Here is a 15689-nt window from a genome sequence, read left to right as displayed (position 1 = left end):
TGCCCTCGTCCCCCTCTGCCCTGCACCCATCGTATATATCCTTCTCCTCTCGATCTTGTTCCCCAAACTTCTTCTTCTCTTCTTCATCCCACCTCATCTTCTTTTCTCTTCATCCTCAATCCTCCTCAACTCGAGAAGAGGCATCTTCTCAGTCCTCTCGTTTCTGTTGCATTCATCTTCAAGCTCTCTCTTCTCAGCTTTTCTGGCAAAGCATTTTACACTTGCCCACCAACAGCAATCATCACACATCTTCTCTTCTCCTTGTACACGCCCCTCAACCGCTCGGCTTTCTTCACGTCGAAGTCGATCACCCAAGATGCGTATCGCCGCGTCTCTCGGGCTCCTTGTGGCCACCGGTCTCTTGGGTCATACTGCCGCTCAGGCAACTGACTACGGGTAAGTTACAACGCACCGCTCATCTCTGTCCGCGGCTAACCTTGAATGACAGAAACCCCAACGGAAGCCCGGTTGGTAGCTCGCCTGGCGGTTCTGGCAACACCAGTCCTGGAAACACCGACGGGTCTGGTAACCCTTCGTACCCAAGCAGCGCTGCCGAAAACGTTCCTGGCTCATTTCCCAGCAGCGTCGGCCCCGGCTCTACCGACGGTGGCTCTAACGGTCTCCCTCCTAATGGACCTAGTGGTGTTCCAGGCAGTATTCCTGGTGGTGTCCCCGGTGTTCCCGGCAGTATCCCTGGTGGTGTCCCTGGTGGTGTCCCTTCCCTGGTGGTGTGTCCCTGGTGGTGTCCCTGGTGGTGTCCCTGGTGGTGTCCCTGGTGGTGTCCCTGGTGGTGTCCCTGGTGGTATTCCGGGAAACCTCCCTGGTAATTCTTCTCCCAATATTCCTGGTGCCGATTCAATTATTGTTCCTGGCAGCTTTCCTACCAATGCACCCCAGAACATCCCTGGATCACCTGGTTCTCCCAACACTGGTGCCTCTGGCCTCCCTACCTGTTCTCTCCGCTCCACAAAGACTATTGTTGTCACTGTCTACCCCACAGATACTCAGGACGGACAAGATTTCCCCTGGCCTGACGATTCGGATTCTGATGGCTCAGAGTTCCCATCACCCTTCCCTACCAAGCCTGCGGATTTCACTTCTCTGATGCCGGCATCTTCTGTCCCCCCTTTTACCACGTTGACGCTCGATATTTGGGGTCCCGATGGTAGCCCTACAAGCTCTGGTACAGGGTCAGATGATGGTACAGGATCTGGCGATAGCAGCAACCCCGAAGATGGCAACGGCACAGGCAATGGCAACAGCGTCGGTGGTGCCAATGATCCTAGTGATGATTCCGACAGCTCAAACTCCGGCTCCAACTCTGGGTCTGAATCAGGTGTTAGCAACAGCTCTGGGTCGGATGGTGAGAATGGCTCTAAGAACAACCCCGATTCCCCATCCTTCTCCCAGACCCCTGGTTCCAATGGTGCACCTGGGTATTCTGATGGCACTTCTGGTGATGATTCCTCTGTGGGTTTCCCCGGAGCTTCGGGTGTCAACACCGCTGGCCCCACACCTTTCCCGGCACCTGGGTCTCCAAGCAATGGTGGTGTACCAGACAGCCAGCCCCAATTCCCTTCCGCTATGCCTCCCCAAGAGGCGAGCGACAGTCTCCCCGTCACCACTCAAGCCGGTCCTCAAGGCCAAGGCGAGAATTCCCCATGGTTCACCAACGTCCCAGGTGGAAATGACGCCGGCCAACCTGTCCCCTCTTTCATCACTATCACTGGCCAAGACGGGTTACCCACTATTGTCAGCAGCGGCAGCAATGCTGGCCCCGGCCAAGAACAGCCTTCAGCTACCCCAGGTTCCACCCAGAGTGACAACAACCCGGGCCTCCCAGGTGGAGTTCCTACAGTGTTTCCACTACCCTCTGCTGTATCTGCCGGTATCCCAGGCTCACAGGGTCCTTCCAACTCCAAGGCTGAATCTCTTCCTGGCAGCGGACCTGGAGGAGGAATTACCACATGTGCAACATTCACCATCACAGGCACTGATGGCCTTCCTACCGTTATTGACTCCACGTGGGTGGTCCCTTCCAGCACACCTTCCTTTGAGGACTCCTCACAACTTCCCGTAACTGGCATTCCCCAGGCCTCACTTTCCGGCATACCAATTGATGTTGGTAGCATCCCCACTGGCCCAATTTCTGCACCTGGCATACCTCAGGATGGATCTGGAGACTCCGGCTCATCAACATGCACAAGTTACACCATCATTGGCACTGACGGGCTTCCCACGGTGGTCCACTCCACTTGGGCTGTTCCTGTAACTGGATCTGACTCTGGCTCTGGACATTCATCTGGCGCTCCTGGCTCGGACTCCTCAGGGAGCTTCTTGACCATTTCCGGCCTGTCAACCTTCGGCCCTGATGATGTTCCAGGATCCCCCCTTACAACATCCAATTTGGGCGGCGCTATCCCTATTACCACTTCCACGAGTTACACTATTATTGGTGCCAATGGTCTTCCTACAGTTGTGGGCACCACTTTGGTCATCCCTGGACCGACAAACACTGACCCTAGTATCAGCATTGGCACCGAAGGACCCTCGTGGGCTTCGGATTCTCTACCCAACGGCGCCACATCTGCCATAACCATGCAAACCACTGGAACTCCTGAACTACCCTCTTCTGGCCCGTCTGATGCCTCTGGATCGGATGATGGAAGCGAAGACATTACTACTTGCACCAGCTACACTACCATTGGACCCGATGGCCTTCCAACAATTGTCGATTCGACCTGGGTTATCCCAGGATCTGCCAACACCCAATCCGAATCACCTGGAAATCCATCTTTTGTCTCCGACTCCCTTACTTCTGGCCTGCCCACTGGGAATCCTGGTCCAGTGACATCCCCATCGAGTCTCCCCTCCAGTGGAAATGATGATGAGGTGACTGGCCTCACCACCTGCATTACCTACACAGTCATTGGAACAGATGGCCTTCCAACAGTTGTTGACTCGACATTTGTCGTTCCCACTGGTACTGCAAATCCCGCTGGAACAAGCCTTACTGATGACCAAGCTGATTCATCTCTTGGTTCTCCGGGAGCATTCACCACGATCACAACTGCTGTCGTACTTGGCCCTGACGGAAAGCCGACACCAACTGAACAGACCATTATCTTCAGTGACTCTTCTGCGCTTGGAATTTCTGCTGATGTTCCCAAAGAAACTTCTTCTGGCATTGCACCTCCATCTAACTCTGAGCCTGCCCTCACTACAGGAGGCCTGGGCCCTCTTTCTACCAGTATCCCAACTCTCAACGGCTACAATGACGGAATGCCTGGAGACTCCATTTCGGTTATACTCACCGATGCTAGCGCCGATGCGCAGGATACTTCTGCTTCAGGTACAACCACTGGAACTTTCACTTGGACTGTTACTTCTGTTGTTGACACTTCAAATGGTCCCGTGTTTTCAGACGGTGCAGAGCAGCCTCCCTTCACCAGTAACCCACCAGGGGACGGTTCTTCTGATCAGCTTCCCCAGACTGCGTACGGACCTGTTGCAAGCGAGAACACTCTCTGGCCTCTTTCTGCAGGCACTGCCACTCTACAGACCACTACCTGGACCAATGTCATAAAGGATGAGACAACTTCTTACACAATCGACTACCCTCTCACCACTCTTGCCACTGTCACCGTTCCACGAAAGCGTTTCTTTCGCCGTCAAGGCATGTCTTGGTCTAACACCACTGCCTCTGATTCCGGCGTTACTTCTCCTACGGCCACAGAAACGACTTCCAAAGCCAGTTCTCCTTCCATCTGTGCAACAGGAGGAAGCATTGGAAATACCACCATTGATGTAAGTAGCCATATACTCATACATAGATCTTTGCTAATATTTTTCAGTTCGATAACTCTAAACCCGGGCCTCTCTTCAATCCCGTTGAGAACATCTGGTTTTCAGGAGGTTTCCTTATCGCACCACCTTCTTCTAGGCAATCTCAACCATACATCCCTACCTCTGGTGGTCAGCTAGTGGAGTTTGTCCCCCCGGCACTCTCCAACACAACATCTACGATTTCAGGAGACGTCGCCCAGATTGGTGTAGGCCCTCACGCCGCCAGCCCTTGCTTTCGATTCGACCTCTTTGGAGCCAGCCTTGGATGTGATGCCCATGGAGACGAGAAGTGGTGCGAGTTTGAGATCTCAGCCTACCGCTGGAATGAGACCTCGTCTACCGAAGAGTCCATCGCTTGGTCGGAAACCAAGCAAGTACCGGCTTGTCCAACATTTTCCGAGGGCGGCTACGAGCTGACCCGTGTTGATCTGGATGGCTATACAGACCTCTCATCGGTTCTGATTACCGTGCGCGTTTCTCAAAATCTTCGTGTTTGGTGGGGTGATGACTTCCGTGTCGGCTGGACTGACAACAGCTGTATCGCTGCCTCTTGTCGTACCAACGTCCCATCTCAGCTTTTCAAGCGAGAGACCGTTCTCTCTGCTCTTCGACAAGGTGTTTTCCAGTGGACACCTCATGAGTTCAAGCGTCTGGAAGACAGTCTGGTTTAGGAATCTGCCAACTGAAGAATGTTACGATGCAACGAGCTCTATTTGTATTGAAAGATGGCGCATTCATGTCGAGCGATTTGCTCTGTATTATTGTCACAATTTGAAACGAATTTTCTTGGACGGGAGGTGTAATGGTTGATGCTGGGACATGGGTTTAATTCAGAGACAATTAGATGGATGGGAAAGCATCATGTCAGATATGGTCGGATAACCCTTGTTTGCCCAAGTAATTGAGATAAAGATGTATTGATTCTCTGAGTTCAAAAACGCGTATCCGTAAAACGACATTGACTGATGAAAACCTCTGGTGATATAGGTTTGTGAAACAAAGCAGGGGACAGCTGCCTGGCTAGGAAGTCTGTTTACATGCTTTTCCTGTTCAGAATGGCTTTGGGGGCCTGCTGAACTAATTCAACAACTGAGCATAAGTCCCTCAAAGATTAAGTATCATTAGGAGCCATAAAATTTTCGTACTTTCATAATGTATTCTTATTATCCAGGGGACATTTTGAGAAGATCATCACTCCTTCATCATGAACTCACACACATTACAAAACTCACACATATATTCCATTACACTAAACCGTACAAATACCATCGATATGACCAAGACCTCAGACTAAGCCATCTATCTATATCGTCATAACTTAAGCCATTGTCAAAAGAGATGATTTCCTTCCAAAAACTACTTTCAATCGCTTGATGATGCGCTGGCGTACTCGGACTCGTCGTACTCGATTTTATCGTCGTCGCTGGTGTCACCATCTCCAGCCTGGTTAGTACCCATGTCGTCGACGCCGTAGTCGCCATCATCATCCTGCCCGTCGTTTTCAGCTGAACTGGACAAACGAATTGGCGCCAACACAGTCTCTTGAGCTATCCCATTCTCCACGTCTGCTGCCTTGAAGAAAACATGATCCGCTTGGAGACGCTTGCCCTGGCTGACAAAGCCCATGGGGCTGTGAGCGAAGTCCTGCCCACGGCGACGGACTGCTAGCCACTCTTGTAGAAACGTCAGTGGACTTTTGGCGAGCTTGTTTTCGAGGTCAGTTTGTGGTTTGGATGTCTTTGTCTCAGCATCCGTATCGGTCTCAGTAGGTTCATCCTGTGCTTGGTTACAGAGCTCGCCACTCTGGATTCCGAGTAAGGAGCACATGGCATCGTATTCGTCCCACTCAAAGTACAAGCGCCCGGCGTAGATCCCAAGCTCAACCCGAAGCCATTTTGGAGCTTTCCAGTCCTTAGGGAGAGGAGGAATGCTATGGAAAGTTAGATCGTTGAATCGGAGCATTTTTCGTGTAATTGGTGCAGAGTAAACTAGAAGATGCGTGGGGACAACTGAGTTCCGCATGATGGGAATCAAAGCTTCGGCTTCTTCCGGCATGATAATGACAGCGATCTCGGCGACAGAGCTCCAAATGATCCAATTAACGGGACGCTGAGGCTTTGTTAGTTCTATGATTGTTGGAGGATAAGTGAGTAAAAGACATACCAAGAAGTCATCGGTAGAGAGATCTCCCTTGGGCTTGATAGTTCTGCCAAACTCAGCCGTCTCGAGTAATTTTGATTTGGTTATGTTCGGCTGCACTTTGTACTTGCGACCAGTTCCTGTCTTTGACATGGCATGGAATACGTGAGTGAAATAATTGGTATCTGCAGGAAGCCTTCCAGTTCTGATAAAAGCCTCGAGGCTGGCGTTGAGACCCGGGAAAGAGAAAGCACCAAAGTGTTGAGGCTTCTTGACCTGTCTCACTGATTCAACCTCGAAGGCAACCTCTCTCTCTTGCTCGACTTCCTGTAGAGCAGAGGCATGCACGGCTCGGCCAGTATCTTGAAAGGTTTTGCGTCTGGCATTGAGATCTTGAATAAAGCCTTTGAGAACCGCGTTGTTAGATGTCTGCATGCCGACAGCGCGGTTCTTTAATTTGGGTTCGTAAAGATTCTGTAGGCTCTGCTGTTCATCCTGCTTAATCGCCTGGACATATGCTTTTCGCTGAGGCTTGTCAGTCAAGAAGTCCGGGTGATCTAAAGCGGCCTGCATTCGACGGCAGTAATCCATGCCCTGTGAATAGTACAAGGGCTGCAGCTGCTCAATTTGGTCGCATGTATTATCCAAAAGCCATTCGATGACATCGGCTGAGTCGATGGGTTCATGAATAGTCTTGTTTTGCAGGTCTGAGATGCTCTGGTGGACCTCAGGAGGGACAAAAAACGAAACAATCTGGGTTGTTCCCAGCTGTCGTAGACGCATAGCAGCTACGGGTTGTTAGCGAACCGGTCTTAGAAGTGTTTAACAACATACCCTGAACAGTGTGGTCCTTGGTCTGGCCTAGGCGGAGAGTGAGGGCACCCTTAGCTTCAGGAGGGAGCCTAAGATCAGTGCCACGGGTGTGCGCCTCATCAAGGTATACTAAGCAGTTTGAAAGGTCATCAGCAAAAGGAGACGCGAGAAGGGGTGTTCTTCTTCCTTCCTTGGTCAGAATCCAAGGTTTGTTTTCCTCGTCAAAGTACAAGCCTGCCAAAGCGGAGGGGTCAATCTTTAGCCACTGTTGAACAAGAGTGTAGTTGTCCATCTCCAAGATCTGGGCTCCCGCGTCGATCAATATACGGATGTACTTGGACTGAAGGCACCGCAGGAGATCTATCTCGGTGGCCCTGCCCATGTGTTGAGTTTTCACATCCCGAGGTAGAATGCAATGGCGATTTCGAGGGTGAAGGAGATAGGTCAAAACTTCTGCGCTTGTGTGATGAAGACTCGGCAGATCTTGCTGTTGAATGTTCAAAGGAAGCATTGTTCTGTTGTCGTTGGTACCACTGAAGCCTGTACTCAGCGGGTTGCCTGTCTTCTCTTTGTCATTCTCTGTTGTACTCCCGAGGGGTGAGAGTGGAATGTCCCAGCCATTGGCCTGAAGTTTCACCTCAAACTGCTTGGCGTGTCGTGGAAACACGAAGTTGTTTAAGAAATAATCTATGACTACCTCATTGTACCGCACAACATTCCAAATCTCCCTAAGCTGCATCTCATCATCCACGTTGATTGAGTTCCAGGCCTTGAGTGAAGAAGGGAAATTCTCAGAGCTCTGGGTCCAGTTATCGTATTCGGTTGATGGATCGTCAGACTTGAGGATATGTTCAAGTGATTGCCGAAGTTGAGCTAGATTTATGCCATCATAGTAGAACGCCAAACAAGTGAACAGTATTGCGACGTCAGGATGACCCCACTCGGATTGATCGCTCGGAACACCTTTGGCGTGAAAAGGCACTGCTATAGGATCGCGGTGCGGATGGAGACCGTACTCTACATTCCAGCGCTTCTTGAGGGTCATCATTAAGATGCGATTGACGAGGAGGCCTCGGAGAAGATAAACTGTTTGTTTCAAGCTAGGTTTGTCTGGCGAGAGATTCCGCATGCGCTCTATATTTGCAGCGTTAGGTCGAGCGTGCATGAGAAAGTTCTTGACAGCGACTCTGTCTTTAGTTGCCATTGCCTGTTCAGTAAGAGGCAGAATCCCACCAGCACCGTGACAAATGTCTGCTGTAAGTCTTCGCACTAGCTCATCCTCAACGTCTTGCCTGAGGAAGAAGACAAAGGGGAATCCCCCCCCGTTTCGTCGAATAACACTGATGGAGTGGGGAAAAGATCTTGACAAACCATACATATGATTATCGACAAGTCTCAGCACAGCTTCAACCACGAGCCAGCGATGTGGGTGTCCATCAACCGTAGTCTGAGCTCCAGATGGGTAGATGAGCTGAGTTCTCACTGCCAGAGTATAGTCCGACTCGTCTAGGATATCTCTTGACACCCTTGTGAGCCATTCTTGGACCTTGATCATCGGTCCTGCCTGAGCTGGCTGCTCGTCCAGGAGTCGCTGTCGGCCGCTAAGCATGAATGACATTTGATGTTCGGGTTGGCAGATCATGACACCCCCGGACTTGAGCATATCTCTATGAATAGAATGATAGGCTCGTATGTTTTTCTCGGTAGTTGGAGTTCGGCGCGAGAAGGGGACATGCCGAATACCCCGTCCAAGGATACCACCGAGTCTGGCCTGCAACAGCTGAGCTGTTTGTTGGAGCAGAGCTTTTGGTACAACGACTCGCACAAGCTGCTTCTTGTTGGCAAGTGCTGCCGCAGCCATAGGGATAATACAGGAGGTTTTCCCTGTGAAATTGATTAGTACTCAAAAAGGCCGATATTTTGATCTTCCAGTGGCAACTTACCTTGGCCCATGTTCATCTGAAGCACAGAATTTGATCCCGACCCAGGGGAGATTGTGGCCAAAGCTACATCAACCTGAACAGGTCGAATCATCATATTCGACTCTATTTCTAACAGGAGCCAATCTGGATGCTCTTCGGGCTTCCAATTCGAATGTCCCTCGTTGGACTCCTCTTCGTGATACCTTCCCGAGACGCCTTTTGACGCTAAGTCATGAAGTCGGACCTGTCTTTGGTATTTCGTAATGTCAACTCCCATTTCTAAAATGGCCTTTTTCATTCCACTTCCAAATTCTGTGACATCAGCAGCTGATCCGAGACAAGAGAGCAGAGTGGCCTTGGTCACAATCGGCCACAGGTTTCCTGCTTTGAGCCAAAAGATCCTTCTCTGTGATAATATTCCACTTGACTCCAAGGCTGTACAGATCGCCCCGAAGCCGCCATCAACCTTCTCTAGACTGGAGTGGATCTCAACATCTCGAGTTTTCATCGACTTTTTAAGACTGGTCAATGGAGTGTGCTGGAAAGCCGCGAGACTCTTCTGGAAGTCCGCTGCGTAACGGCGCCGAACAGCTGACCGAGATGCTCCCAAGCTTTGGGTTATGATATTCAATTGCATGCTGGATTCCGATCTCACAGTCGATTCTGACATATGCTCATCCCTTTGGGCATTATGAGGCCTTGCGAAACCAGGCCAAGGAGGGTTGGCCACAGAACCTGTGTTTCTTTGCCAAGAGAAATTGCCGAACCCTGGGAAAAAGTCATTTTCACTCAGAAATGGTCGATCGACAGAGGCTGCAGAAGTAATTCGATTCGTGTTTGTCGTGACCTTAAGAATACGATACGGTTTGGCCAGCAGTTGCCGAAGGTCGACGGTCTCAACACCGTCTCGCATTCTTACCGCGTAGGTCTCCTCGGATATGGGAACCGTACGTGGTTCGTACCGGTCTTCAAGGTTTCGTCTATCAAGAATAGTCTGGACCTCTTTTAGATGCTCAGTGAGATCTTTGTTCATGAACAGGCGTTTCCATTCGGGACGAATAACTTCCAGCGCAGGGCCGATGTCAATAAGTACAGACCGAGATAGACCACTGACATTAGGTTCTAGGCAAGGCCACTGGCTGAGGAGGTGGTTGACCAAGTACTTGCAATCGTCCTCGACTCTGGCTTCATGTTTCGCTTGCTCAATTTGCAACTTGCGTAATAGTTTTCCACTTGAATACTGCCCCAAGCTCATCGCATCGTTCTCTGGCGCAGCAACTCTGTAGGGCTTCAGCAAATGCAGAATATAGTCAAGCTGGGGTGCCTGATTCGGTTGAAAATGATCGAATTCATCCCATTTAGGCAATTCAAGATCTTTAAGATCACTGAAAACCGCGGACGCAACAAGGGTTCGAAGAAGTGGCATATTTGCGTCAAGATGGAACGACATTGGCCCTAGCAGGTACATCAACTTGTATCGATCTGTTGACTCACGGGAAAACCGGACCAGCGACCCCCAATGTTGAAGGATATTAACCTTCAACTTCTCATTGATAGATGTCCCACTGAAGGCTGATGTAAATCCACCAACAGTGCTGCCCTGCGAGAGAATTTGAGCAATACAATCTGTCGTCTTGAAGCTCTGGGGCCATTTCCGGATCAGGTTTGTGACCTCAAGCACATTTCGATGCATGATATTGACTGTTGAGGGGCGATCTCGAGACACGTACTTCTGGTTAGCTGGCTGTGTGCAGTTGGACGTAATCCCTGAACACCTTGCAACAGCACCTTGTCGAAACATCGCTCGTGCATGTAGATGCACATCTCCTGAATGAGGTAGCTGAGGCATCTTCGGAATAACCTGTTCTTTGGCTGCAAACATTCCTAAAGTTACAGACTCTTGAAGGATACGATCCACAATTTGTCTATATGCGGAGTTCTGAAGAATGATAGGGAGGGACTCAATCCAGGTATCTGTACGCATGACCTTAAGATCTTGTGGATAGTACACTCTACTCGGCGTTAGCCCAGCTATCTTGTGCAGTACCAATATAGAGGGTGGAGTAAGGGAGGACCATGGCTGAGATATGCCTGCTTGAAGCCACTCAATAGCTTCTTCAGTTCCAGTGCGGCCGGTCAGAGGATCGGGCAGAAGAAAAGATGTACATGCATGAAGAAGAGCCTTAGTAAAAACCAGTGTGGGCTCAGGCGCGCAGTCGATCCGTCCAAGTGTGCTGTTGATATTGAACCTTCCAAATTTATCTGAGGGCTCGACCCTCACTGTTACATGACACCCTTCTGACCTCGCAGAAACGGGCCCGAGAGGCACCAAGATAGACCTGTGCATCGGGTTGGTAAGGCTAGTGCATACGAGCTTACTGCGGAGGCCGTACCATGTCCCAGCATCTTGGTCCTTGTCGATTTGGCATTGTAGCTGAGGAGACTCAAGTAGACGGTTCTTGTTGGTGTAGAACACAATGTTGAGTCTTGGCAGCTCCACGGTAAGGTTCCGGTCTCCTCCAGGTTGATACACAGTTATCTGGCTGCGATCTTCAAGTGAGTCTAGAATTCGGCTAATACGATTAAAGAGTGGACTTGACGGGTTGACAATATAATCCTTTGTACGAAGGCCTCGGTTTGGGCGCATCCTCGAACATGTGTAGTCTTTGAGGCTCAAAATGTACCCCTTGTGAGGGTCATTCGGCCACGGTCTGTCCTTGGAGGTTATGAAAATTTCTCCCGTTCTCAAGTGCATCCAATGAAAGCAATTGCGCAAAAGGGGACCAGGAAGATCGGGGTAGTCGCCTTGAAAGATCTCACGTGGGATCAATTGCAGTGCATAGTCTCTTCGGAAAGCTCTTACAATCAACTCCTGCGTTCCACTACCATATCCCACATGTACCTGATATCCGCGAGGTTTCACGCATAGAACTGTTTTGCAATTAGCATAAAGCACGTTGTTCGCCGAGTCGATGAGATGCACTTACTGTACTGCATCTCCGGGCGACGTGACGGGAATGTCAGGAGAGCTTGGTTACCAAAAAGTTCGTTCAGAACAACAGAATATTTCGGGTCTTCTGGGAGTTTTCCCATCGGTTGCCAATCGACAAGGAGCAGCCCTCTAACGCAGTTGAATGAAACATTCTGCTCAATTGAGTCCACGCCGTCGCCTGTTGTAGATCGGCACAATACCCAACCGGGCGCTTCTGGGTCCAATTCCACTCGCGAGAATACTCGAGGACATCCTTCTTCCTCGGGCCACATCTCACAGAGGGATCGTCGGAACACTTCCAAGCCATCAACGATTCGCTTCGACACAACCGGGGCAAGTCGATATGAAAGTCGGATATCTCGGATGATGGCATGCTGGAGGAGCTGAGGAAGCGCCTCCAGCTTAACCACAAGGCTATCATTTACCGTGATACTGCTCTGGATGAATACCTCGAGAGACGAATCATCGAATTCAAGACTGCCTGAGGCCAGAGGTACAAATGTGTGTTTGCACAACAGGGCAGCCCAAAGACCATACTGTTGGAACCGTCGTGCTGTCTCAGTTTCGACAACCTTGTAGGATTCAGCACGAAGGAGCTTGAACCAACGCACACATGTGTTTCTGGCACGTAGCAAAAGGGAAATTGCCTGGTCAGAAATATTGGGCATACGTGCTGCCCAGGCAAAGTCGAGGAGACGGAGGGTGAAGATGACGATGGTTTCCATCAGATATATTTCTCTCCAATTAGCCGCCAGGCTGTCCAGGCGATGTGATATTTGCTCCACGAAGGTCTCGCAGAATGCACGGTCACGGAAAACCTCATGGATGATGCGAAATCCACTCCTGGAATCATCTAGGGGCCCGCACTGAAGAGCCAGGTGAGTGACGAGTAACATCGTGGCCTCGTTGGAGAAGTTCAGGTTGGCCGATGCCAACTCGGCAAGAATAGATAGCCAGCGCCTGGACTTTCCAGATGCAACCGTCTGAAAAGCAAGATATTCATGAACATTGATACCCTGTGGGCATCTCGAAGCTGTGGCCATGATTTCGTAAGAGGATGGCCCGTAAATACTCTTGAAGAAGGCAGCGTCTTGCTGTGAGAATGGGGAAGAGTCGGGTATCTCAAGCTTCACATGATGTAAGAAGCTCAGATGACCCCGACGGCTGGGCCATTGTTTCGAGTTTTTATCACAATATGCCAATTTTAATCCGTTTGGTCGACACACGCCGTATCTGCCGTTATCCCATTCGATGGGGAATGCCAAAGAGTGGTAGTGGGTAGAGACGACTGTTCTAAAGTTAGCTGGGTTTTGCTTATAATCTAATCTCAATATTGAATTGGTATAAGTGAGGTCGAAGGGAGCAGTTGTATTGGTCCTAACCTATGTGATCGGTTCAATCTTAGGACAAACTGTGTGATTCTTCTCGAACTAGAATAGACATCATGCTGAAGGGTGGACTTGGGGTGGGTAACGTGAGTCTGAACACTTACAAGGTTTAGTGACGGAGGCTAGGGAGCAGCTCATTGATGAGTCGTTGGCATACTTCTGCAGCTGTTGATAGTCTCGTGCCCAGCACTTCGGGTCAACACCTTTCTCTGCTGGCAAGGCTATCGACATAACGGTCCATGTAGCATCTCGATATTTTGCCAAGGTCTGAGGGCAAAGCAGCTCGAAAACGACAGCCTTCGCGACATGAGGATCAGAAGGAAGTGGATGTTCGTAGGCCAGAATACTAATTCTCTTCAACTGCCGCTTTAAGTAACAGCGACGACACTCGCGGTCATGATATGGGGGCAAGTGGGGGTTATCGTCGTCCACCATGTAGACGCATGTACTCTCATCAATAGCTTTGGATAGCTTTGAGTACTCTTCACTTTTTGTCTCCCATTCCTTTTCTTTGCTGTCTCGCAAATGGGTAGCCCATGCCTCTATTGACCCATGCAAGTCGTTCATCTCATCAGACATGTCAGAGTCGTCATAGAAGCGATGACCAAATGATCCGCGGACAGGATCGTCAAAAATGCTGACTGTTGAACCTTGGCAAGCAGTAATGCGATCCTGTAGATAAACCTGGATCTTCTGCAGCCGCTTCATATCATCGAAGGTAGAAAGTAGCAGAACATCAAGCATCTCAGGTCGAAAGACAGGGTGAAATTCGCTGAGGAGTGGGTACATCGCACACGCTGCCTTATCCATGGTAACCCATAGATCCATGATGTTCAAGATCAGTGTACTCTTGAGTTCGGGAATACCACCGTAGGCCCTAAAGGCTTGTCGCAGATACTCGTTGATCGAAGCAGCTGCGCTTACGACTTTTGTGCGTGGAAGGGAGCTTTGCTCATGGCAAAAGCTGACGATGGTCAGTTCTTTGTCAATTAACTTGAAGTGCTCAAGAGCAAACGAGCTGAGATGCTGCTTCGCAGCCTGTGCAACATTCGTGGTTCCTTGTCGCCCAGTATTGGACTTGAAAGGCTTTGAATAGCCTCTCCAGATTTTGTTGAGGGTAATCCCGCTCATCTTCAGGTTCAGCTTCATATCCTCGAAACAAGCCTGCTTCGGTAGCGGAGGGATCGTTTTAGTCATGGTCAACTTCTGGTGCTTCCACGACACTTCTATGAAAGCATTTGCCTTGGAAATTGAGTTCTGTAACCCGGGACCGAGTTGGGTGAATAGATACTCAATTCTCTGGGCTATATCTTGAGACTGATCCTTATCAACTTCCAGCTTGACTAGCCGTCGGCAGATCTTTTTCTTGAGGAAATCGAGACGGTCAAGTCGTATTCCTGATTGCTGCACATGTGTGAGGAATTCACTGAAGAGGTGAGCTAACAAAAACTTGTACTCAACTCGCCCAATTTCACCCAAACGTTGAGCAAGATATCGAGAGGTGGCAACTCGCAGCACGAGCCAATAAGGAAGTCGTTTCCATGGTCTTTCTGCGTTTTTCCACAGTACATCGTCCCGAACCATCTTTTGTAGAAGAGTTGGGGCGAGGCGGCGACCGTTTTGTTGCAGAATAGCCATGAGCATGGAGGAAACAAGAGCAGGCTCTGATGTGTTACGAAACTCGGGCATAGATGTTCCCGCTTTGAGTGCTTGTGCGGAGAAATCGGTGAGTGATTCCCGCGAAGCGTTGTCGAGGAAATTGGCTAGGTTGGAGATGAAACCATTCTCGCGGAACGTAGCGAGGGGGACTGCTACTGCACATCCAGGAAAGTCCCACTGAAGCGCATTTTCAGTTGCTAGAACATCCTCATTGCGCGCCGAAGTCTCAAAGGCCTCGAATATGACAGAAGGTCCAAAAACAGCACTGGGTCAAGTTAGTTGACATGCGGTGGTTTGCAGACGAGGTTTGAAGACAGAGCTTACTCTTGCGAACGGCGGATGTAGAGGGCACAGTTCTGACTCCGTACATAGACGGCCAGAAAGTCCGACTCTCCAAAATCGTTGAGCTCTCTAACGAGTGCAGTTCGGTCGACGTGACCTCCGGCGTGAATGCTTTGGGTAGCACGAAGGCTTCGTTCGATCAAGCTCCAGACGTAACTCTGGTCGTTGCCAGGAAGATCTCGCATGTGCTTCACAGAAACCAACAATCTGTTAAGCAGGGCTTTCTCGAGCTCGTCGAGATTAGAGTCCTGTCTTTGCGGGAGTTGCGGGGGGAGCACGAGGTGGTTATAAAGAGCGTCGTTGAGGGACAAGGGTTTTTCGTTGTCGCTCCTGCCATTTCGGGGGGGAACGGAGGTCACGGGGGGAGGCATCGCTTCTAGGTTAGTACCTAGTAGGTAGCAATAAGGTAAGGTACTAAGGTACCTAGACCAGGTGATTCAGTGTCAAATATGGGGCACTCAAAGAGTTAAGTTAAGATGTCTTGCGGTTGTGAGAGAACTCTGTACGTAGCAGGTGAGGTTGTAGGTACTCACGATACAAAGTTGAGGAAGATGAAAGGTAAGAGTAAGGTTGGGGAGGATAGAAGAG

At 50.1% G+C, this 15689-nt stretch overlaps 2 protein-coding genes across 2 annotated transcripts; one reads left to right on the top strand and one right to left on the bottom strand.

The window, feature by feature from the left end:
* Nucleotides 1-316: 316 nt before the first annotated feature.
* On the top strand, nt 317-4517 carry FSUBG_3651 (uncharacterized protein; the record flags this gene model as incomplete). Its single annotated transcript, XM_036681555.1, has 4 exons — nt 317-396; nt 449-606; nt 656-3807; nt 3855-4517. The coding sequence occupies 4 exons, from the start codon at nt 317-319 to the stop codon at nt 4515-4517; spliced, it is 4053 nt and encodes a 1350-aa protein (XP_036540766.1).
* Nucleotides 4518-5208: 691 nt separating this feature from the next.
* FSUBG_3650 (uncharacterized protein) lies at nt 5209-15472 on the bottom strand (the record flags this gene model as incomplete). The annotated part of the gene is made up of 7 exons (XM_036681554.1): nt 5209-5955; nt 6010-6773; nt 6820-8682; nt 8742-11651; nt 11708-13000; nt 13205-15024; nt 15084-15472. The coding sequence occupies 7 exons, from the start codon at nt 15470-15472 to the stop codon at nt 5209-5211; spliced, it is 9786 nt and encodes a 3261-aa protein (XP_036540765.1).
* Between the last annotated feature and the right edge of the window lie 217 nt (nt 15473-15689).

The sequence above is a fragment of the Fusarium subglutinans genome (genome assembly GCF_013396075.1).
Source record: "Fusarium subglutinans strain NRRL 66333 chromosome Unknown NRRL66333_c0000031, whole genome shotgun sequence".
NCBI classification, from domain to species: Eukaryota; Fungi; Ascomycota; class Sordariomycetes; order Hypocreales; family Nectriaceae; genus Fusarium; species Fusarium subglutinans.
Note: the sequence above shows the minus strand (reverse complement) of the source record. Positions and strands in the feature narration are given on the sequence as shown.